At 37.8% G+C, this 24,037-nt stretch overlaps 1 protein-coding gene across 1 annotated transcript in view; it reads right to left on the reverse strand.

The window, feature by feature from the left end:
• Positions 1–2,911: 2,911 nt before the first annotated feature.
• Positions 2,912–24,037, reverse strand: part of IPO5 (importin 5) — a 45,356-nt gene continuing 24,230 nt past the window's right edge. Inside the window, exons 11-26 of the mRNA XM_052785750.1 lie at positions 21,934–22,058; positions 21,757–21,846; positions 21,484–21,657; positions 21,038–21,256; positions 19,714–19,797; positions 18,749–18,881; positions 18,518–18,639; positions 17,892–17,988; positions 17,237–17,409; positions 16,667–16,778; positions 15,997–16,052; positions 12,612–12,734; positions 11,762–11,981; positions 8,104–8,332; positions 6,413–6,554; positions 2,912–3,650 (exon numbers count right to left, since the gene is read on the reverse strand). Of these exons, the coding sequence (XP_052641710.1) occupies positions 3,564–3,650; positions 6,413–6,554; positions 8,104–8,332; positions 11,762–11,981; positions 12,612–12,734; positions 15,997–16,052; positions 16,667–16,778; positions 17,237–17,409; positions 17,892–17,988; positions 18,518–18,639; positions 18,749–18,881; positions 19,714–19,797; positions 21,038–21,256; positions 21,484–21,657; positions 21,757–21,846; positions 21,934–22,058 (2,186 nt within the window). The 3' untranslated portion in view covers positions 2,912–3,563. The remainder of the gene's footprint in view (positions 3,651–6,412; positions 6,555–8,103; positions 8,333–11,761; positions 11,982–12,611; positions 12,735–15,996; positions 16,053–16,666; positions 16,779–17,236; positions 17,410–17,891; positions 17,989–18,517; positions 18,640–18,748; positions 18,882–19,713; positions 19,798–21,037; positions 21,257–21,483; positions 21,658–21,756; positions 21,847–21,933; positions 22,059–24,037) is intronic.

Genomic DNA, 24,037 nt, shown 5'->3' on the forward strand with positions numbered 1-24,037 from the left:
AGCAAAGGCTAAGGCTGCTCCCCAGAGATGCACAGTAGAATACTTCAAAGTTGAGAAAAACATGGAGTGGCAAATACTTGACTTTTGTATTATTTTTAATACCACCCTCATCGTATTTGGAAAACTCAGTGTATGTGTGCACCCCTACGGATACCACTAAACCAAAAATAAAGCTCCAGTTCAAGAGCCCGAGGCAGCTGCATACCCAGTACGTACATGCATACACAGAGTTATTAGGAAATTCACCTTCCTTAATTCTTTATTTCATCAAAAACTCCAACTGTGCAACACATCTTACTCTCACGCATGTACTCCGTACATGAGACTGAAAGATCTAGATGTGTAGAGAACAACAGATAACATTTGGCATAATAACAACTGCTCTATGCCGGGCCGGGGAATACCAGCTCTCGCACTCAGCATTACTTTGACGTCTCTGCAAAGAAAAAGCAGCGACAGAATGCCACAGCAGTACACAAACCCCGTGTTGAAAACACAAAGTCTACAAGTCACTTTCTTACACAGCTTTTGCACAGGATTCTCAGGGAGGTCTCGTAGACAAAGCCAGGCGAAGGAGCCTAGACATTTATCTGCATTAATATCTTTCAGGAACAACCTAGAGCTGCAAACAAAAAGCAAGTAGTTTCACCTTCAGAACAATAAGAACAGATGAGAGTTTAGATGGGAACTTGCCAGAGCTTCAGGAGATGAGCTATTTTTGAAAGCAATGCTCACGAATGCTAGTTACTATTATGCTTAAATAAGCTCATGAAACTACAACACTGGAATACTGTGTCCAAAGCGTGGGGAGTTTTCTAGTTGGTTTTTGTTGTTACCGAGTGCAACTTTGAACACTTCTGCTTGGATGTCTAGGGTGGATTCGGTACCTCTTTGTTCTGCCAAAGCAGAGCACTGCTATTGTTTGCGGTGCTCTTTACGCTACATTAGGTACACCTCTTACCAAACGCAATGGCTGAGCATTTTGATAAAGCATGACTGGAGTTACACTCAGGAAAAATGGTTGAAATAAAACTATGACCCTTCCCATATCAGTACCACAGTTAAGATTCCTACAACTCCTTCCTAAAGGTGACTTTCTGATAGCTGCAAATAAAGCTGCTGTTCTACTATATTTTGTTTGGGCAACAGTACTTAAGTGCTGTGGAAGATCAAGAATGGTTGACTGCTTAAAAAAATCTGTACTGCAACCATCAGTTAAGGAACCTGAAAAGCTAAGATTAGTGATTCAGACAGCTTTTAAAGAGGTGGAAAGGGAGCGTAGACTTTTTCAAGCTTGCATGAGTTGAGAAAATGCTACAGAAGCTTTTGGATTAATCCTGACAAGTTCAGTGGGGACAGGCAAGAGGAGACCTCCAGGTACTCTCTGAACGGACCTACCTGTCAGGCTGGCATGCCGACTCACTCGGTGCCCTTTTCTTTGATAAAATGATCGTTAACAAAGGTAGACGCAACAGCACGAAATTGTTCTATGCTGGCTCTGGCACATGGAGCAACCCCACCTCCTGTTTCTATTTGTTCTCATTTACTCAGACTGAAAGGAAGGAAAGACGATAAAAGCTGGACCATTAGGAGAGCAATTCGAATGCTGCTCTCTTACATTACAGACAGCCAAAGTTGATGCTGTTTCAGGGAAATACCAAATGTCCTACAATTTTCTCCACATAGTGGTAGTCCAAAGAAGGGAAAAGAAAAAAAATTCTAAGCCTGAAGCTCTGAGAAAAAGTACAGAAAGCAAGGTGCAGGGAAAAACTTAAATGTGAGGAGAAATTAAAATAAAAAATACTTAAAAAAACCCCAAACCCACAAACAAGAAAGATGATGGATATGATCTGGCCCAATTTTTGTAGTCAGGACCCGTGCTTGAGATAACTGACCCGACTTACTAGTTCTCTCACAGTACTGGTATCTAATCCTTAACAGTTCATTTTCCAGATGTATTTACCGAAATTCAAGCATTCATACAAGATCAACAGTATTTCACAAAGTGGAAACTGGACCAAGCAGATACTTTGTTACACTGTTTCAGCTGCCTCTAAACAACCTACAGAGTCAACAACCCCTGTGCTTAAGGCAATTTCTGTCACAAACATTTGGATAGAATGGTCCTGGGCTAGTTTTGGTACACTTCATTCTGTACTGGCTTTTTTTAACACATTTTCAAAGGCAAAACTAAGTTTATTCTTTAGTAAGAGAGGAATTTATTACATGTAAAGTTCTACCCTTTGTTGTTATAAAGGAAGAAAACTTACACCCTCTTTGAAAAGATTTTTATGTTTTAAGAGACTGTTGAGATTGACTTGAAGAACACTTCCCGTAAACAACTGAAGTTTTTAAAGATCAATGCATACACTCACATCTTCAAAGTAATAGAGTGCAAAAACTTCACTCACCGTTGTTAGAAATCAGATACTCTATGCTTATGTTTGCTGCTGTATTAGCTGGTAAATGACGTATTGCTCTTGCAGTACTAAGAAGACCTGAAAAGTTTTTTGATTCGTTCAGGTTGGGCTATCAAGTACACGATTGTTTTAAACAAGACACAGACTACCGTAACCGTATTGCTGGCTCCCAGATCATGTTGCACTTCTGCAGCTGGAAAAAAGACTACATTTTATAAGTTATGAAATGCAATTGCATCTGAACATGAAAAATATTTTTAAGTTGCGATATGTAAATTTACTGTCATAAAAGGAATGCCATTAAGTTTCCATTCTACACACTCAGGTGAAAAATTTGTTAAAAAGTCAAGAAACGAAAATGCATAAAATCTGTAATAGGCAACAATATACAAAGTTTCCAATATAAAATCATGACTTGTATAGTTTGTTACTTGCACCTTTTCACAAGAGGAAATGAAAAGAACCACACATCACTGAACTTCTAGACAAGCTTCTTGTGTTTCAATGTCATTTATTGAGGAGTGAATGAGATACTGTCAGACATGCCAAAGAGACTTCACATTCAAGGGCTGGAAGCTGAACAGCTTTCCTCATTGAGTCACTGTACAAGTTGGTTTTGGGAATCTGAAAGTGCGATCAATGAGGTCTTCATGCTCGATGTTTGTCTTCAGTTTTTCATCTTTTGATCTACTAACTTGTTGGGCAGAAGGACACTTCCTACCCTACAAAGACTCACACTCCAATTAATACAATTAACACTAGATGTAGAGAAACGTTTATCTGTTATAACGTACATCTACTGCTGAAGGTCTTAAAGCTGTTTCTTAATTCATTATGTCTAATGAGAAAATTCAACTTGTTTCCCTTTCACCATCATATGGATGGCTTATACCGTTAGAAAAATACTCTTCAGTGCTATTGTAGGGTTTACAGGAAACTTCTTCCGTGTTGTGGGACAGAAACCGATTTAAACACCCTTCTGAAAGAATGCTTCTTCCTGCTGCCACTGTCTGTAGGTTGCAGAAGAATGGCCTACACGCACTACAGTTCTGGTTTTACTCAAAAAAGAAACAAAAGAAACCTAAACAATAGGGTAAACGTTTATTTGGAGTTAGTTTTCTTGCAGATGATAATTAAGGCCCTTCAAGCAGAGTTCAGGAGCTCCTGTATGGCTGCCTGTTGATCTGCATTGAGCTGTGATATGCATTCTGTCCACAGTCCTCCAGATGTCTAGAAAACAAATGAGAAGTTGGCTTTATGCAGGCTGACAAGCTTCCAAGGCACATGCTAAACTTAGTATGTTTACAAAGCTCAATATTCACTGGGCTTATTCCTGTAATATATATGCCAAAGAGAACAGACTGAAATCTTCAGTTACACACAGTCCTACACAGGTTCAACTAGAGATGCTCTAAAATGCTAAAGAGAGGCAGTGCTAACTATTTACTGGTTAAACAGTAGCAGAGTAATTGAATCAAAACTCCCAGGAACTCCCTGTAACTAAGTGGGTCAAATGACAATTGACACTCTTAAGTTAACCATAGCCTCAAACGTTTGCTCCGTTTTGCACTGAAGTTAAAAGATCAACGTTCGGGCAAAACTGAACCATGTCTAAACACAAGAGCATCTTTTGGGCACCGGTGCACCAGTAACGCATTCAGAGGACGGGCGCACTGTGATTACAGCGTGACGTGCTACACACACTCTGTGTGTATGTGCAAAATTCTGCTGCCAAAACACAGCATTGCTGTTTAGTGAAAGGAATAGTAAATTACTTCCCAGAGAGAAGAGAAGATACATCGCAGGCTTTCCTGCCCCTCAGTATACCTCATCTGTGTTACCACAGCCTTCGGCTGAGACATTAGCTTTTAAAGTCACCATCAGCAGGGACTGGTTCTAACGGTACCAGAAAATGCTGAAAATTAAAGAAGGTGGGGAAGAAGTATTTATTCACTATCAATAGAAGCTGGAAGCAACTGGCACCTTGCTTTCTTTAGAAGGACAATGATAGGGAAAGAAAAAATTGTAGGTGACTGGCTGTAGGTCTTTAGATTGGCTTTTGCGACAGCAGTATACTTGTTAAAAAAAATTGTTTTAATTTGTATTTGGTGTATTTTACATTCAGCTCTATTATAAGGCCCTTTCCTCACTCACTTTTAAAAAAATCAAATAAAAACGGATTCACAGAATTTGAAAGAATTTGAAAACAAAGTCCTCAAGTTGAATTTGTGTTTGTGTTTTTAGTTTTAAATAATATTAGGCATTTTAGACTCTCAATGTATAATGGAATACTGCAGAATTAAATGTGCTCGCTCTTCCAGCATTTCTGACACACATTTAAATTCATACTCTACACGGAAATATTTCTGGCCTAAGAATACCTAAGCATGAGGAAAAAAGTTTCTTTAATTCCAACTATGACCATAACGTTGCTCATGTCAGATGCTGGCAGAGAAACAGCTTACTGAGATCATTAAAAAACCAGAATTTCTCCTGGAATCTGGGAAGCAGCAGCACCAGCAGCAGGCAGACTGTTAGCAACTACACAGCTTTTAAAGTTCCTACCATAGTATAAAACATTTACAGTGCTTTACTAAAGTCAAAGTACTACGTGTGAAGAGACACACAATCGGTAACAGTATGCTAAAACCATATTTTTAAAAAAACATGACCTTTACGATTTTTCCCCCACAGTCTGAAGGTAAATCATTTAACCAATGCAGAAGTCTTGTTTCCGTATTAAAGTTCCTATCGTTCTTGGCCAAAACAAGACTTTGCTATACACAACTAATCTTTACATGTATGTGCCACTGCATTGTTAATAAAATAAAAAAAAATAAAAACAAAAATCAACTAACCTTAAGCACTTAAGGTAAAGTGAACAAATGCATCAGCATACCCTAATATAAAGTTCCACACCCAGACTTTAAGTACTAACAGAAGGATTCATATCTGACAGCCAGAATCTAGAGCAGGCACTTATTCCACTTTCACTTTGAAACTCTGCTTGATTTCATCCTTTTTATGCCTTCAGAGTTTTAACAAGTCATTTTCTACCAGACATAATGGATCTCACAGGCTGATACACTCATCCAAGTGAATACTTTCCAAAATCAAGTATTCCTGAAATTCTTGAGCCTGAATTTTGCCAGAGCATGCCAGGTAGAATGGACAATAATTGAACAGCTGCTGCTCCAAATCCTCTAAACATTTTTATACACCATATGCTTGCCAGGCACAACACTTTCTATCATTAGGTGCTGCAACTGTCAAGTACGTCCACCTGATAACATCTGGCCCCGGATCAGATCTGCCCTATGAGCACTACCACTTACAACACCGTAGAGAGCTGCAGCTTAAGTACTTGGACATGCCCATCACCCAGCACCCTAAGTACTCATTATGGCATAAAGGAAGCGAACCTTGAGGCAGTTCCACAAAGGTAGGGAAAACACTGAACAGCCGCCTGTATTTGCACTGGATTAAAGAGGGCAGTAGTAAAACTGCTTGTGGTTTGCACTCATTCTCTAGCAAAGATCCCAAGGCTCTGCTATATTATTAAGTCACCACAGGGTGCTGGGGACCCTTTACAGGAACCACATGTTGGATCAAATCCTGCAGAACAGTTCACTGATACAGAGATAGGCAGATTTCTCTCCGGATTTTAATTTCTGGCTCAGAACCGCCCCCCCCCCCCCCAACAACTAATACTGGCTAGCACGTTAACTATCTAGCTGCATGTATCTTAAAGCTTTTTTTTTTTTAAATTAATAAGCTTCTTAAGTTTATCAAAAGAGTCAGACTTTACTGAAGTGCAAATGTTACCAAGTTTTATCATTAATGGTTCAAGGAGTGTCCAAGGATCTCCAAGATCACTGGTTGAAGCATTATTCTCTAAGGTGACAAGGCTGTCAAAATTGGTTTAACAGTTCGGTTACTTCTGAAAGTAGATTCTAAATGTTGCCTTTATAGCTAAGCAAGCATTTATTTACCTGCACTTGGCGAACAACATTAGCCAACCGCTTGGTACATGGATCTTCATGTTTAATAGCTTCATGAATTTCACCATCCGCAATTATACCAAATATTCTGGGAAGGTTAGAGTTGTTGGGACCGAGGACAACTGGGTTGTTGCTGTTACAATGAAGATATACATTACAAATAAATTAATGTTTAACTAAAAAAATTAATGTAAGCATTTTACATTAAGTTGAGTGATTTTGAAATATCTTATTCTAAAGCTGCTTATTTACATCTAAGTTTCACTCAGCTGAATAAGTATGCATAGCTTTGTTGCCTGCTGACAGAATGTTCCCTCTCCTGTTAATATTTAACCAGCCAATCCTTTAATCAGCCTACACTTTATCAGGAAGAAGTTCTGAACTTTACAGAACAGTTGAGTTCCATGCAGATGGAACTGTAAAATAGCGTGACAGAAATACCCTGCCTAAAAGGGCTTATTCCTCTCTCTCAGTGCTGCAAGGGGGAGGAGGTTGCGTTACTGGTGTCAGGAGCACCAGTGACTTCAGCTCTCTGCCAGCACTCTCACTGACACAGCAAGTAAGCCGTTCTGCTCCCTCCTTCCCAGCCAAGTGTTGGGAGTAGAGGAGTACTGGCAACCAGGGATCTGGGTGGAAAACGTGATCTACTTCAGCCCTGCCACCTACCACTGCTGGAACGCAGGACTGAGAGCTCCAGAGAAGTACGTAGCAAGGCTGAGCCACCTGCACAGAGATGGGTACAAAAGTGTGCTACTACTGTAATTCCCAATTTCTATATATGTGTGTGTATATGCAAACATATCAGTATTATTATGGTGTCTCTACACAACTATACTATTATTAGTCTAGGCACTTGGTTGCCACCACCCATCTTGAGATCTTGCCTTAATAAAACACCAAGAGATACAAGGTATTCACATAGTAGAAAGGACTGTAGGAAATCTAAGTTATTTCCTTTCTGTTTTTCTACTAAGATATAATACAGTGTCAGCCAGAACATGGCTACTACATAACATTTCAGAAGCTGACATTCTTCCACTCAATTATGAAGTGCAACTTGCACCCACACTAGAAGAATTATCTTTGTTTCCTCCATTGACCTAGGGGAGAGAGCACAAATCTGAAGAACAAGCTGTGGGACAAGATGCTTTGAATAATAAATGAAATTATTATTACAAACTTATTAAAGGAGATAGCACTGTACCATGAATTTGTCTGTATCATTTCTCTATTTCATACTTCACTTTGTCGATACTCAAGCTTTTGGAAAGCAAAAAGGTGCAAAGCTACTTTAAAAGGTTATGAAAAGAAGGCTGCAAGGGCTTGTGTGCTGCTCTTAAGTAAAAAGACCTGATCAGTTATTAATGCTGGTATGTAAGCTCAGTATCAAAAATTTTCCTGAAATCTTCTGTGGAAGTTCCCAGCTGATGCTTTCCCCATCATGTACATGTAAAACAGCCAGGAATTTTTTCAAGCCATACAGACATTAGTTAGGATGAGAACACTGGCTGTTTAAAAAAACAGCAGTAACATCGCGGAAGGCTCAGTTCTCACCTTCCAAATTATCTCCTCTAAAGCATATGCAGATTAACCTGGCAGTTTCTCAGTTTGGGGAAATGAATGCAAGGAAAGAACCTGCAAACAGGCTTACTTTCTGCATTAATGTCAAGACTTTGCCTTACCTCTCAATTAAGTCACACAGATAATTGAAAGTATGAACAGCTTCTTCTTTATCTTCATGAAGTGGAAGCCATGATAACCAGTGTGGCAGGACTTCTTCAACATTTACACAGTCAGGCTTGAACTTCATTATCTTTCCTACAGCTGAAATGCAGTTCTCTGTTGCATTGACATTCTCTTTGGTTTTGGCATCTGGTGACTGAATGACTCTCACCAGCAATGGAAGCGCCTCTAATTGTTAAACAACACAAGAATAAAGTTAAATGCACAATCAAGTTAATATTTTGTTAACATCACAAATTCTACATTAGACTACTGCACATATTAAAAATGGGATTTTTTTTTTGTGGCCCAAACACCAAAATCTAGACATCCCAATGTCCCACTACTTCTAGGTTCTTCCCTGCTCTATGATCATCATATGAAAAACAAACAGATAGAGAAAGCTATGCAAGAAAACACAAGAAAACAGCTACTGCAGAAGTCTGAATTTGCTTTATATGCTCAGAAGAAAGAAAAATAAAAATCTTCTCCTGTCTCTCAATTGGAGTTATGCAATCTACAATATACAAGACATAGTAATTTATAGTAAAAACACAGATAACAAGAATTATCTTTTTAATCTAACAGGTTCTATAAACACAGGATGATGAAAAGCACTGATACAGTGACATTCACATTAATTTGGACTGTAGTGCATGTCTACGGTGCGTGCCTGCTGTATGTCTATTGCTTGTGTGCACACACATTTTTATATATATATATATATATATATATGTACATACATATACACACCTCCCACCACTAAAAGGTGCACTAGGAAAAGCTCATTGGAGTAATCTCATCTGGTGAATCCACCTGGCATGATTTAAGTCGTAAAAATCAAACACCAAGGAAAAATGCCTATTTTCTTGCTAGGTTAATAGCAATTATATATATTTTTTTTTCATAGTCATGCAGGTAACCACATGCACAATTCTAAACGAACAGTAATGTCACGTTTTTAGTTACTAGTGTCCCTGCAGACTTCACAGCACTCTACATGCATGCAGGAACAATTGCCCTTGTGTTGTTCTGCTAAAAATGTAATGCTAAAGCTGTGAAATTCTCTATCAGCACAGAAAACAGGTTGTGGAATTGTGCAGAAAAAGCACACTTCAAAATAACTCAAATTTCTGAGGAAGAGCGAGATCTCACACTACTTCATTTTGATGAATAAGTAGCAGCTTTGCAGTTAAGGATTACACAATGACACTTGCTATATTAACTTCACTGAATTGGATTTTTGAAGAATTTAGCAGCTATGGAAAAACATGATTAACCCTAAGCTAGACAAGGATACTTTTATGGAGTTGATAAACATTACAGAACTGCAGAAATATTGGTCATCAGACCCACTAGCCTGTGTATTGAATGCAGCATAACGATGCTGGACTTTTCTGCAAAGCAGAATTTGTTTCGTAGAAGCCTACAATGTCCAGGGAAACTGAGTCTGCATTGTAAACCTCAGGTTTTCATGACTGCTGAAGCTAAATCTCATCTGTGTTTTCTCATAGTGCTTAATATTAATGGGTGACTCTGTAGGTATGTGTGTCCTTGGAGCTGTAAGATTAGGAGGGCATCAAAATGAATCAGCATAGCCTCCTCCCTACAGTTTGGCAGACAAGTTTTCTTCTTGTCTAGAAAACAGATCTACTCTCACATACATGTTGTGGTAGATACTCCCTAAAAACCCCTTTTGACTATAAAAGACCATCTTCTATTAATAATAACAGTTTTTTTCCCAAGGACTGACTGCTTTGACATCTTGCACCACCAAAAGTTGAGGCCACTGCTACGATTTAGGAAGAAACACATGCAGTTGATTAATACAATATTCACAGAGAAGAGCTGATGATTTTCTTCCACCAACATAAGAAATGGAAGCAACGTTGACGGTCATGTAAATTGTAACCTTGTAATCCCATTTAGAAAGTTACTTGATTTGCTATAGTTTTTCCTTCAATTTTATTTCTTTGCTCTTTACTAATTCTACTTTTGATTCTTTTTGTTTCATCATAATGTAGCTCTTGTGTGATTTACAAGTTCTCGCTATATTCCTGTACTTTTTCACCTGACTGCCAAAGACGCTCATGTTAATACATCTGCTTTTTCTGAATAGTCTTGAGTCTTTACATACTGCTACAAACTTGCAATAGAACAATATGCCAGTGCTATATATTAATCAGTAAAGAAATTAAATTATAAATAAAAGCTCACAAACATGAAGTTTTCAGAGAAGACAGTAAACCCTACGGGGCAGAAGGCTTCTCATGCCACGGATTTATTTTGTTTCTAATCACAGCACATCTTCATCTATTAAAATAAATCACAAATTTCTTTCCTGTACATATAAAAGAATTTAAAATACTTTTGAGGAGCCTGCTAGTAAGCTGTATGCTGTAAAGTAGAAAGGTCATTTTATCTAAACATCCAACTAAAGGAGAAGCCAAGTGTCTGGGTTTAATCAAGGATTATTTGTCCAAATACAAAGAAAAGGATCAAAGTTGTTACAAAGTTTAAGTGGGCCAAGGTAAAGTCTAACTAATGAAAAGATGAGACTTCAACAGATGCTAAAAAGCCCCAAAACTCCAATATCAGAACTGTCTTGACTTCAGTCTCTACTCCTCTAGCCTTGAGGCAAGACAGAAAAACCTTATGGAAAAGTTCACAAAAAAACCCCTTTGGGAAGTATTTTTCTAGACAATTTTAAATTTTAATGCTCCTAATGTTTCACTGTAAGGTTTCCCATCCTGCCTTTTTTTTTTTTTTTTTTAAATGACACCTCATCTTGATTGTCACCATGTGACAGTTACATTTACACTAACAGTGAAAATTACCACCTCTATTGATGTAAGCAAGACTTGTGTTAAAGCCCTACTTTATCCCTATAACAGGGTTCTTATTTTCTTACATAATTTTGAATTTCGTTTCAAGACTCACATGAAATACCTATTTGAAACAGCTGACTAAATATTTTCTTAAAAAAGGAAAAAAACCCCACCTCTGATAAGGGATGCTACTTAGTGTGCAAAATTAACTTTGTTGACTGGCAAGAAGAGTGCCAGCAGACAATTATTTCTTTAAATTCAAGATGAAGTTTTAGAGAAACTTGAGACATTCAGAAAGAAAGCAGACACAGAAATCAGGTTCCTGCTTTTTATGTAACAGGAAAGCAGAGAGCCACTTTAGTTGTATTCTAGGCTACTCCTTAATACAGGTCACTTACATAATTTTTCCAGACATCCTAAGGGTTTTGCATTAATATGTAACCACATCAGTATTAATAAAAAGCAACTATGAGACAGGTGTGTGCAGAGAGCTATTTTTTAATGAAATGAACATGTGCATCTCAGACCATATTTAAAAAAAAAAAAAAAAAGTAGATCAAGTTTGCTAAGCAGTAAGTTCTGCAACAGAAATGCTACTAAGCAGAACATCATTAGAGGCCCAAGGAATTCAGGTACTTTACTAATCATCACCAGTCTGCCACACAGGTTATACCAGCAATCTATTTCACTGCCAAAGGGAAGAGACCTCACTAACCAAACTGCGAGCAATTTTTAATCCCCCCGCCCCAAATCACGCATTCAGATACTTTTATCAGATGCACGTACATACCTGTGCAAAAAGGATGATAGCTGTCCCCACCAAATTGTGCCATAACTCCAACACCATAGGCAGCTGCTTGCCTAACCTCTGGGCTATTGTCACATATTGACTGTAGCATTGGCCTCAGGAAGTATTCCGCGTACTTGAACGAGGAGGGGCTGCAGTGCTCTACAATATCGTCAAAAATGCATAGCCCCCACTGCCTGTCTGGCCATGGCCTGTGTGGACACTGCATCAAAAACAGGTAACATTTAAGCCACCTTAAAACTAGTAATTTTTGTACAGTCAGTGATTATATCAACAGAACAATCACAGTAACAGTGGTCTAGTATTTTTGTTAAAATCTTCCTGGATTAAATTTAATGTTACAAACGCATAATTTTCTGTAGTGATACTTGCAGCAATACCACGAACAAAACAAAATCCAGGTGAATATCTGAGCTAATTAAAAGAATGATTTTAGGGTAAATCCTTTACCTCTATTTCACACTCTGTTACCTATTTCAGTCTCAATTTTCCCCACTAGTCTGCAACTCTTTTTTGGCCCTCTTCTTGAAATCCATTTTAGAGAGTATCGGACACTGCCAGGCAAATTCAATTTCTCAAGATATTTGTGTGTCAATGATCCTGGGTCTTGCAACACAGAAATCAGAAGTGTCACAGCAGTGCAGCTGTTCACAAAGCATAGGGTAATAACTTCATACTTGATCCAGAATAAACCTTCAACTGCCTCTATTTTGCAAAACACTAATTGCTACATTCTATCTACCAAGTTCTCTAAGATTCCAGCATGGAAGGCCTGTTAACACATCAGAAAAAAAATAATCAGTGTCAAATTAAAAGAAAGCAAGGTACTTACAATTAGGTTGACAATTAGTGGAAGTAGCCTTTCAAACCATGGCAGTACCTTCTCCTTATAACTGCTGAATATTGAGTGCAAAATGTCTGATACTTTAGTCAAAATATAAACGTCACTGTCATCCTGATAGGAAAAAGATACAACTCACATTAAGACTAACAATCTTTAAAATAGTGGAAGTCACATGAAATGCTAAGGTCTCTAAACTAATGGAATAAAGTTGTTTAATGATTTGGTTTTGTAAAACCAATCTTTTTAACTCCACAATTTTTCAACTCTTGGTCTGATGATAGAATGATAGAATGGTTTGGGTTGGAAGAGACCTTAAAGATCATCTAGTTTCAACCCCCCTGCCATGGGCAGGGACACCTTCCACTAGACCAGGTTGCTCAAAGCCCCATCCAACCTGGCCTTGAACACTGCCAGAGATGGGGCATCCACAAGCTCTCCGGGCAACCTGTTCCTGTGCCTCACCATCCTCATCGTAAAAAAATTCTTCCTTATGTTCAACCTAAACCTACCCGCTTTTAGTTTAAAACTGTTGCCCCTTGTCCTGTCACTACAGGCCCTGGTAAAATGTCTCTCTCTTTCATGTAAGCTCTTTATATATTGAAAGGCTGCTATAAGGTCTCCCCAGAGCCTTCTCTTCTCCAGGCTGAACAACCCCAACTCTCTCAGCCTGTCTTCACAGCAGAGGTGTTCCAGCCCTCTGACCATTTTTGTGGCCCTCCTCTGGACCCGCTCCAACAGGTCCATGTCTTGCTTGTACTGGGGACCCCAGCGCTGGATGCTCAGGTGGGGTCTCACCAGAGCAGAGTAGAGAGCGAGAATCACCTCCCTCAACCTGCTGGCCACGCTTCTTTTGATGCAGCCCAGGTTACAACTGACTTTCTGGGCTGCAAGTGCACATTGCTGGCTTAGCTGCAATTTTTCCATCCACCGGTATCCCCAAGTCCTTCTCCACAGGGCTGCTCTCAATCCATTCATCCCCCAGTCTGTATTGATACTGTGGGTTGCCCCAACCCACGTGCAGGACCTTGCACTTGGCCTTGTTGAACTTCCTGAGGTTCGCAGAGGCCCACCTCTCAAGCCTGTCCAGGTCCCTCTGGATGACATCCCTTCCCTCAAGCACATCAACCACACCACTCAGCTTGGTGTCATCTGCAAACTTGCTGAGGGTGCACTCAATCCCACTACCTATGTTCTTAATAAAGATATTGAACAGTACTGGTCCCAGTACAGACCTGCCAGGGACACCCCTTGTTACTACCTCCATTTGGACATTGAGCCACTGAATGCAACTCTTTGGACATGGCCATCCAGCCAGTTCTTTATCCACCCAATAGTCCATCCATCCAATCCATATCTCTCCAACTGAGAGACAAGGACGTTGTGTGGGACTGTGTCAAAGGCCTTACAGAAGTCAAGATTGATGACATCAGTTGCTCTGATGAAGTAAAGATCCTTTGCTCAGATTCAGCTATGAATTTGTGTTATATCTGCAAGCAAGAATTGTTGCCTGGACTCACTTGAGTTGAGAAAGCCATTTAACTTTGTTTTAAAGCAAGTTCTGTTGTACTCAGTATGGTTCATTTAATCAGTTCATACTTTAACAGACAGGGAAAACAGAATACAGCTAGTTTCTGGTCCCGAGTGAGAAACTAATAAGTATTCCTCATGCAACAGGCAGCTTCCCGCAACTGGATATTTAAACCATTCCCGGTTAGACAACTTCTGCACTGTCAAGGCATAATAACTCTGGAACATACACGCAAATGAAAACAGAGGTAGAGAACTGCTGCAGCACACCACAAGGTCCACCTAGCCTAGTATTGCCTATTTACTAATAGCTGATAAGAGATGGTCGGGGGAAAGCGTAACACTTGCTTAGGGTATGCCTTCTCCCACTCTCTATCAAATCAGCAGTTTAGTTATTGCCTAAGCTAGGGCTGTATCTGGATATCTTACTGAAGCTACTGTTTGAATATCTTTCACAACTTCTGTACTCCCTTATATTTCTGCTGCCTTGAGATAAGGGCTACATAAACACATTCTGGGATGAAAGGTGTATATCCAAATGTTACTCATTACCATATATTAATTCTGTCCATATGGCAAGTGACATTCTGGTCCCACTCCTGCTTTCATAGGGTAATGCAGACAAGCCTTCCTTGCAGTCTTTAAAAAAAATCAGCAAGGTCAAATATAAAGTAAAGCATTTTTAAAGATGCCTTGCAACTCCGTTGCAGAGTATGGATTCAGCTTTTCTGAAACTGCTGCTTCCTAGCGTTTTCTCTCATTATCAGTAGAGAGTGACATATAAGAAAAAAGATAACAAACCACCTAACTCACTGTCTACAAGAACTAACAGTAAACATTGCAAATGAGAAAGCAAGAAAAAAATCAGGACAGGCTCTTGGCTCAGAACTTGAGGTTTGTTATTTTTCGATCCCAAGCAGTATGTAGGTATCATTAATCTATCTTTTTGAATGCTGGCCTAATGTTGCCAAAGGAAAAGGGCTCAAGAACTGCGTTGTTATTTAAGAAAGTATTTACATATGGGTGCATGATCTGTTAAGATACATTCTGGAGTCTGCATACAGGTTAAACTTGTATAAACAAGCTTCACAATTCAACTTCACAAGCTTCATACCTGCACTGTGTGGCAAAAAAATTTTCTTAGTTCTTAAATTCACTGAGTATCCTTCATGTCTCATGTTATAAGCAGCAGTGACTACTTCTTCTTTATTACTCTCTGCATACCAATAATGATTTAGTAGAACTACCGTATCTCTTCCACAGTCACCTCCACTTCAAACTAAAAAGTCACTTCGGTATCTTAGCAGATAAGTAGTCACTTTGGTATTCTCTCATAAGCAAGCACATTATGCCAGCTATTCATCCTGCTGTCCTCCTTCGACACCCAGACCTCTGACGTGTCAGGTCATGAGTCTGTCTCAAAAAGACTAGACCTAAAATAGTGTCAGAGGTAGGCTCAAGGTTAAGAGCTACCTAGGTCATAAGGCACAAAGAAAAAGCAAGTCAGCAGGTCTAGGCCATAGATTATCACTGATACAGCATTTGACAGCAGACTATTTAAAGTCATCCAAGAACTGTTTGAGAGGATGGAGAAAATGAAGAGCTTTATCCTGAACTTCTTCCTTCAGTATACTGGACAAGGAAACCTTTCATATTTGCTAATTCACACATGTAGTGTGACCCATTTCTTACCAGAAGTTTTGAAGGAATATGGTAACAGAACATTCTTCCAGGAAGAAATAATTCTGAGGATGCACTATGCTTTAACTGAGTAGCATAGCATATAAGTGTAACGTATTTCCAACCTGGTGCTTTATGAGTGGAAAAGCTCCCCAAACCAACTTACTTCATCTTGTAATGACTCTTCAACTTGTTCATCATAGTCTTCATCTTGTCTTTTCACTAAATTAAAAAACAAGTATTAAACCATTACATTTCTACAAGTGCTTAAGAAGCCTGTGAAAGGAAAAAAATGATGAAGAAACAAATTTAGAAAGTAGGAAACAGTAGCTGAAGATGCAACAGGAATTTTCTGTCTTTAAGAAGCTTCAAAGAGCTTTGACAGAAAAACAAGAAGTGTAATGAGACAGCTCAGTTTAAGAATGTGTAAAAAAGCACATGAAATAGAAATAAACACAACAGTTTGTCCACAAGGACAAGAAAAGTGCATAGAAATAAGAAACTACCATTGCTTTAAGAAAACTGCAAAGACTTCAGATGAAAAAAAACCCACAGAAATTACAACACCATAGACGTGCACTGTCTTCAAGTAAATCTGTCCATCAACTTTTGATTAAACTACAGTATTTCTGCAAATGATGCCATCTTCATCTTCCCAGAGCTTACAATTATAACTCATGGATTCTGTTGTTTAAAAGCCCAATTACCTTACATAAATATGCAAATTGAAGAAAACTGAACTAAGCTTTTTTTGTGTGTGTGTTCAGAAATTATTAGGAATTCTGCTTTAAAGAACAGCCATTATCACATGTTAACAGGAATTTGTGTTAACTTACCCTGTCTTAATTCTTGATTTTTAAAGTGCTCTTCTAGTTTTCCTTTCAATATTCCTCCAAGTTCTTCAAAGTGTTCATTGTTAAGGCATCCATCTCCCATTACCTCAATGCACTAGTGAAATAAAATGATCAGTTTTTCAGCTTCCAAGTTACATGAGCAGTCTCAATGAAATCTAAGCACACAGAGAATATTAATACATGCTCTGTGTTAAGTGATCACTAGCAGAAATAATACTAATAGAACATTCACATGGTGATCAATGCTCAAATTATACAAGTAAGGCATAGTACCACTGTACATTTCATGCACGTAACTTCAGTGGTTTGTGGTTAAAATGAACAAATCTGGTAATTATTTTAAGTTAATACTTTGGTATTTTGGTTCTTGCAAAAAAATGTACAACTAAGTTTTTCAAACAGCTATAACAACATCTATAGTCAAACCAAAATTCATGTAGTGGAAGCCTTGCATTTCTTTCAGCCGTTTAAATGAACATCAGACACATGTCCTTTCCTACTGTAAAAAGCTACGAACAGTAACACCACAAGATTAGTGAGGAAGAAAGTTACCTTTGCAAAAGAATGCATTATTTCTGAGAGAACATCTGAATCTGGTTCTGTCCCAATGGCTTTGATGAGTGCATCACACATGAAGTGCCACATCTGCGTGAGGTACTCTGGCCCACGAACTCTAGCACATTCAAGAAGGAGGGGCATCGACTCTGCTGCTGCCACTCGGACACGTTTCATTATTAAGGAAATAAAACAATCAAGGCCAACAGAAACCCACCACCATAATGAAGTTATTAGTTTTCTACCTGAAATTGATCTTTTCTATCACAGTCCAGTGCATTTGATTTCTTAACTAGAGACAGATTAAGATCATATGAAAATTAAACTGTTTGCTATTTCAAAGTTGATTCAAGCCTGTTTCAGGCCATGACAGAAAAGCTATTCAAGTTCTTCTTTGTTGGCACGAACATCACTTTCTCTACTGTTTGCTTTTAGCATTATAGACATGCTTATTTAAAAAGAAACTAGGGGAAAAAACAGGATACATTGCCTAAAATAGTGTAAAACAACATTCTCAGAAAAAAATTCTGTTATAAAGGAACAGAATATTTTAACACTAACACTTTCAATTCATTTAGGAAAATAGTAAGCATGACTTTGATGCTTCCAAACTAAGTTTCCATTTTCACAGTAGAATTCGTTAATAGGATATCATCATGGAAATAGAACTTCAACAAGGGAACCATCAGCTTTACAACTTGCTCTGTGTACTCTACGAATCCTTCTTTTAGCTCTTTTGCATAGCAAACCTGAAACACAAAGCATGGAAATGCCACCTTTAAGGGAAAATACTGTTACTAATATTTTTCAACCATGTAATGGTGAGAAAGATTGTTACATTTAAGGTTTTTTTAAATTTATTTTAAAAAACATGCAATAATTGATTTACCTACCCCTTCACTGTGGCATTTTAAGAAACCCTGATAGCAGCATGAGTTCTCACTCTTAGTATATGCATGTATTTTTCAAACCAAGATCAGAAACATCAGTATTTGCAAAACAGAACTACTCTTTAACATCTCCAATTCCTCAGAAGTTTTGCTAACAAAGGAAAACTACCTGTTCATCTTAAAAATTGAAGCTCCAAACTAAAGAAACTATTTTAAATCAAGTAAGTCACGTGCAATGAAGTGTCCGAAATCCAAACTTAACACTACCATGCGAAGAAAAACAGAACTAGTTCATTTGATACTATGAAGAATATTTTCATTACAGATTTTGGCTTCAGACTCAGTTGTCCAGCAATACATAGATCACCAAAACTGTCCTGTTACTCACCAGCATCTGGCATGCAGTTGCTTTTTCTTCAAGGCCTGCAGTTTTAATTCCAAAACTTTGCTGATCTCCTAGGTTTACAAACTCCCAACCATCATCATCACTCATATTCTCCATATCTTGTGCTGTTATACAGAGGAGGGGGAAAAAAAAAAAAAAAAAAAGAAAATCTGAAAGTGCTACAAAATAATTTATTTCAGTATTTTTTCAAGCAAAACATTATCTTAAACCTACTGTCTAAAAGAGCTACTTCAGGTTTAATGGATGCAGTCTTCATTAAAGGTCCCATGACAACAGGAAGGTACTGCTGAAATTCCTTTCCAAGAATTTTACACATTCTGGCCCATGCTGAGATCATGTAAGAAATCTATAAAAGAGAAGAGAGTCAGAATTTTCATGTCTCACATTTTATTTTAATGCATACTTAAAAGGAAAACATAGAGGAAGAACATTATACAATAGGACTTTTTTTAAAGAATTTGTCAGCAGTGCATAAAACTTACTTCAAAGAGAACAACTCATCCAATATGCAATCCATACAAAAATGAACCTTCAAAAGACCTGTCCCAAGTCTTTATTTGTAACAACGCATTGACAGTACCTCTGATCAAAGTTGCTATACATGTAAAAATATGACAGTATAAGATGTACTTGTAATGCAATCACTACTGTCTTGAAAAGTAAATTTTTTTCTGAAATGAATAACTTCCTGAATTTAAATGATACTACTGAGCCATATTCCTGAAAATAGCAAACAGAAAAAAAAAAAAAGAGCGCAGTACTTTGTTTTCAGAGGAGTATTTGTTTTCAGATGTGCGAGTCAAAATAGCTCTCCACTCATTAGAACAGCTGTCTAACAAGTCTCATTGAACCATTTATAGGAAGGTGACAGCAAGGGAATAGGTCATACAATGCCAAAAAAAGTAGGTACCAGTAGACAAAGAACAATTACCCACACGCTGAAATTTCTTCAGCAAATATAGGTCCTGGAAGTCTCACTTCCTAAGCACACTTCTGTGAAAGATTCTAAGGCCATCTTAGGGCAATCAATCTCAATTTTTTTAAGACATGCTGAACAATTAATCTGCAGGTGTAATTACATGGGGGGGGAGGGAGGAGCCAGAAATGTCACATGTACAAAGAATGTTTTTAATACTAACCAACAAGCTACGCTCTATAAAGACACAATTTTACCATACCTGGGGATCATCATCTTCTAGATCACTGAAGTCTGTTTGTGTCTTCAATAACAGCTGCATTACATCTGATGCATCCTGCATAAACTAGATATAGGAAAACTGTATGTTTTTAAAGGCAAATTAAAGGGTACTTTTCAGAGATTTAAATGCTCACTTGAATTGTTTGGTGTTAAGTCCAACACACTATCAAGACTAAAGCTAAAGCTGGAAATAGACTGAAATGCAGATAAAAGTGAAAACACAAGTTCTTTTTCTGGAAGCATCACCATATCATTCTTGCCTTAAGCTTCACTGTACCTCTGTTCATATACTTGAAAGCAGAGAACTATTTAAATAAAACACTACATAAATAAATACTAATACAAAAAATATCTGATAATTCTAACTTTCCCAGATATCCTCCTTACTATTTTGACTCCTTTATGGAATTGGGATAAAAGCTGACAGCATGAGCTACTTGCTCATGAGCTAATAGCATTTTAGGTCACATCAGATGCCCCAATGATGTTACACCTACCCTCTTTTCACTCCCCATGTTCCCAGTAGTCCTTCAAGAATAATTTTTTAAACATTAGTTATGTTTAAAATCTGTTTAATATTTAGTTGCATGTAAGTTTACTGGCAGTCCTTTTAAGTCAAAGGAAAGGGCTGGTAATTTTGCAGGGGGCTATTAGTATTTTCATACAGTGTACATAACATTATTTTACTTTGAAGTGCGATTTTCTGTTTTCTTCACTCAATAAAATGAAAATCTGTAAACCATAATGTGAACATGTTATCAGAACATCACTTAGGCTCTTATATAGTCCTTCAGAGCTGTTTCTTGGTACTTTTACAGAGACATGTTTTAACCAACTTATTGAAAAAAACCAACCTGCCAAATACATCAAGCCTCATGACAAATAAGAATTTCAAGTTCTATTACAAGCACATTTAAACTTTTTCAGGCATTCACATACAAAAAATTTTCTAAGTTTCCTTTGAACTACATACATTTTACCTGTCATTATGACACTGCCTAAATGAGATGTTCCAGTATTTCTCTTAAGGTGAAAAAAACTAAACGAAGGAAAAAAGCTTGCTTTCAACATTGTTCAGTGTGACAAGAATAACTTAAGCGATAACAGTTTTGTAAAATTCTGTTGTGAATTTGTGAATCTAAACAGCAAGACAGTCACCTCAAATGAAAACAGGAAGACAAGCATAGAAATCAGCAACAACATGACTATATGTTTAACAAGTGAACATATTAATTCAATGTTAACATGGCAAAACACAAAGGCATTTTAAAGTATTTAGACCATTAGATAAGATCTAAGCTTACCTTTTCTTTACCAACAGCAAGACCAATTAGGCTGATGCATTCAATAGTCTTTCCTCGTAGAAGTCTTAGTTCCTTCTGAACAGCATTCTCAACAATGTGTTTTAAAGAGGGCATAAATAAATCATAGTAGGGAACAAACTTCTCCTCTGCTGTATCTGCAACTGATGCAATTGAAGTCACAACTTGCTCCAAAACTAGCTTAGTGCCTTTCTGTATCAACTTGGAGAGAGGAAGAATAAAGTGTTACATTTCTAAAGCACATATCTTAGTTAAAAGCATGTCAAATGTAAAAATCTGCTCTTGTACATATCCTAATTCTTGTCAGTTTAGACCAACATCAGCAGATATGTATACTGGCTTATTTCAGAGGTCTTAGTTCAGCTATACTTATTCTGCGTATGTGACAAGGTTACCCTCCATGAAACAATTTGTTCGGTATATTATACCTCTTGTAATTTTATCACCATAGTGGAATGAAGATGCTTCACTAGATTATCCAAATATGGAATAAGCAGTGACTTGGGACAATCTTCAGTGAAGTTTATGAGCGCTGCAGCTGCATGGGCTTGAACACGCTGGTTGCCTTGATCCTCCATGGTTTGCAGAAGAGCTGCTATCACCTGAAAAAGATATGTTTATTTTCAGAAGAAAAAGTTTCTGAAGGGGATATCGTTCTACCACTTTTTGTTTGTTTGTTTTGGTACTATTCTACTACTTGCCTTCTCATGAAATTTCTTTTGAAAACCAGGTGCGAAGTCAGTTGCCATTTGTCCGATAGCATTACAAGCGGCGTATCTTACTCTTGGATGCTGAAAAAGTATTTCCCTCAGAGTTAACAAGTAGTCATGATGGCAGAAATGAAAACATTTTGAAATAATTAATAGAATTATACTCACAGGATCCTGAAGGAATAGCAAAACGAAATTAACTATCTCATTTAAAATTCCCTCCATCTGTTGGTGGCAACCTTCTCCAATGGCTGAGAGTGCCATCAAGCCAGCATGCCTGTATTTCCAGTCAGCTACAGAAGAGTAAAAATGAAAATAAATGTTATTAATTTTGGAAACTGAAAAGCATCACAAAGACAAATCACCTTTCTGGGAGTGGCAGGAGGAGGCAGAGTGAAGAACAGAAGGAAGGGAAATTGATGCATCTGCTTGATTTGTTAAATACTTTTCACTTTTCCTCATACGTAATTCCAGACATGCACAAAAATTTGAGTGTCTAATCCAGGCCAAGTTCAGACCTAGAAAAAAAGAATTCTGAACTGCTGACACAAATATGTACATAGTACTAACACCTGGGAACTGCATTTTAATTAAATGAGCTAACCAGGGAAACATCAGGACAGTATTTCTTTTTCCCTCTCCCCATCTTTTTTTTTTTTTTTTTTTAATGGTATCAGAACAGCCTATACCTTCTTCTTTAGATCAGGATGGGAAAAAGGTCCAGCGAGTCAAACAGTATCTAAATTTAAAACAAATAAATAATCAGTACTAAACTTTTCAGCACTCTCCCCCAGACTGCTTAAGAACAGTAACACTCCATTTAGGGATGTACGGCTTTCCCCACCTCCAAGTCCTATTAGCCTATTCTCAGGCTAGTGGGTATTGTTGAAATGGATCTTTCATGCCCCTCTCCTTTTTCTTTAGGCATGGGAAACGTATACAAAACTCCAATTTCTTTTTTGTTGGTTTTTTTTTTTTTTTTTACAAAATCTTTCTCTGTGCTAGAAACCATGGGGATTACAGAAAAGAAAACCAGAAGAACAAACAGGTTTATCAAACAACCTGTGGGAAAGGCATGTAACAGAACTTCTTTCCCAAAATGATGCAAGATTTCATTATTGCTGGTAATGTATTATAAATTCCTGGAATGAAGACCACCACAGTTCAGAGCACTGGAATCCTGACACTCAAGCTTCTGTTTGATCAGGATTAGATAAAATATCATCTTGAAAGAAGGTACGGTGAAGACACAGTTTATTTTACGCTATTTAAGTTCATTGGATATTCCTAGTTAAGCCTGCACCTCTTGTTTGTCTCACTGTATTACTATTAGCATGCATTCCAGACTTGAAGTTAACGATACTACAAAATGAAATGCAATCATGTTTGGACCATCTGGCTAACCAATCCAAACCCAGAAGTTTTAAATTATTATTTCAGTAAACATTTGTGAGAAAAGCGGTGAAGATGAGAAGGGGAAGTCTGATTTCTGAGAGTATCGATGATGTTTTAATCCAAATGTCTTCATCTTTCCTTCCAACTCCCCACCAGTGAGAGCCTCTGAATCAAACAATATCTATTACATTTCTCTTTTCCAAAGAGTACTAATGGTTATGGAAAGCTCTGACCTAGCAGAAAGCAAGCATCAGGCATCAACTGCATGACCTCTCCCCTTCCAGGAGTCAGGTCTTACAGCCATTAGACTCCACGCCTTTCTGTGGGTACTACAAAATCAGGCATTTGCTAGCCTTGAAGCTATTAACAATCAAAGAGTCAGGTTAATTCGTTTCCTTAATAAAAATTTCTTTACAAAAAAAACCTTCATTCCAAACAGACCTTATAAGTGTTCACACTCTGCAGCTGGTACCTTGAGCAGCCCTATGTTCCGTATCCAGTATGGGAACGGTCTTTTTTGGACTTAGTTTTAAATCATGAAGGCAGGAAAAGTATCCAGAACTTTTGCATTATCTTTTACTTCAAAGGCTCAAAGCATAGGTCAAGTGAAAGCACATGCAACAAATGCACAATATTTTTTTGAATTAATGCCTGAGCAAGCATCACAGGTATTTTCACAGGAAAAGCAGCATACAAAGCAACTGATAAGAAAATATGGAACTAAAATTTCACTTAAATGTAGCACTTCTGAGGAAGCAAAAAAATTGAGCTACAGAATAACAGGGGGCAGTTTAGGCACACTTAAGGTACTGTGAGTCACTGTATAGGGATTTAGAGAGAATATTCGAAAGTAAAAAAGAAGTCTTCCCTTATTTAT

This window comes from Harpia harpyja, chromosome 4 (genome assembly GCF_026419915.1).
Source record: "Harpia harpyja isolate bHarHar1 chromosome 4, bHarHar1 primary haplotype, whole genome shotgun sequence".
In the NCBI taxonomy this organism is placed as follows: Eukaryota; Metazoa; Chordata; class Aves; order Accipitriformes; family Accipitridae; genus Harpia; species Harpia harpyja.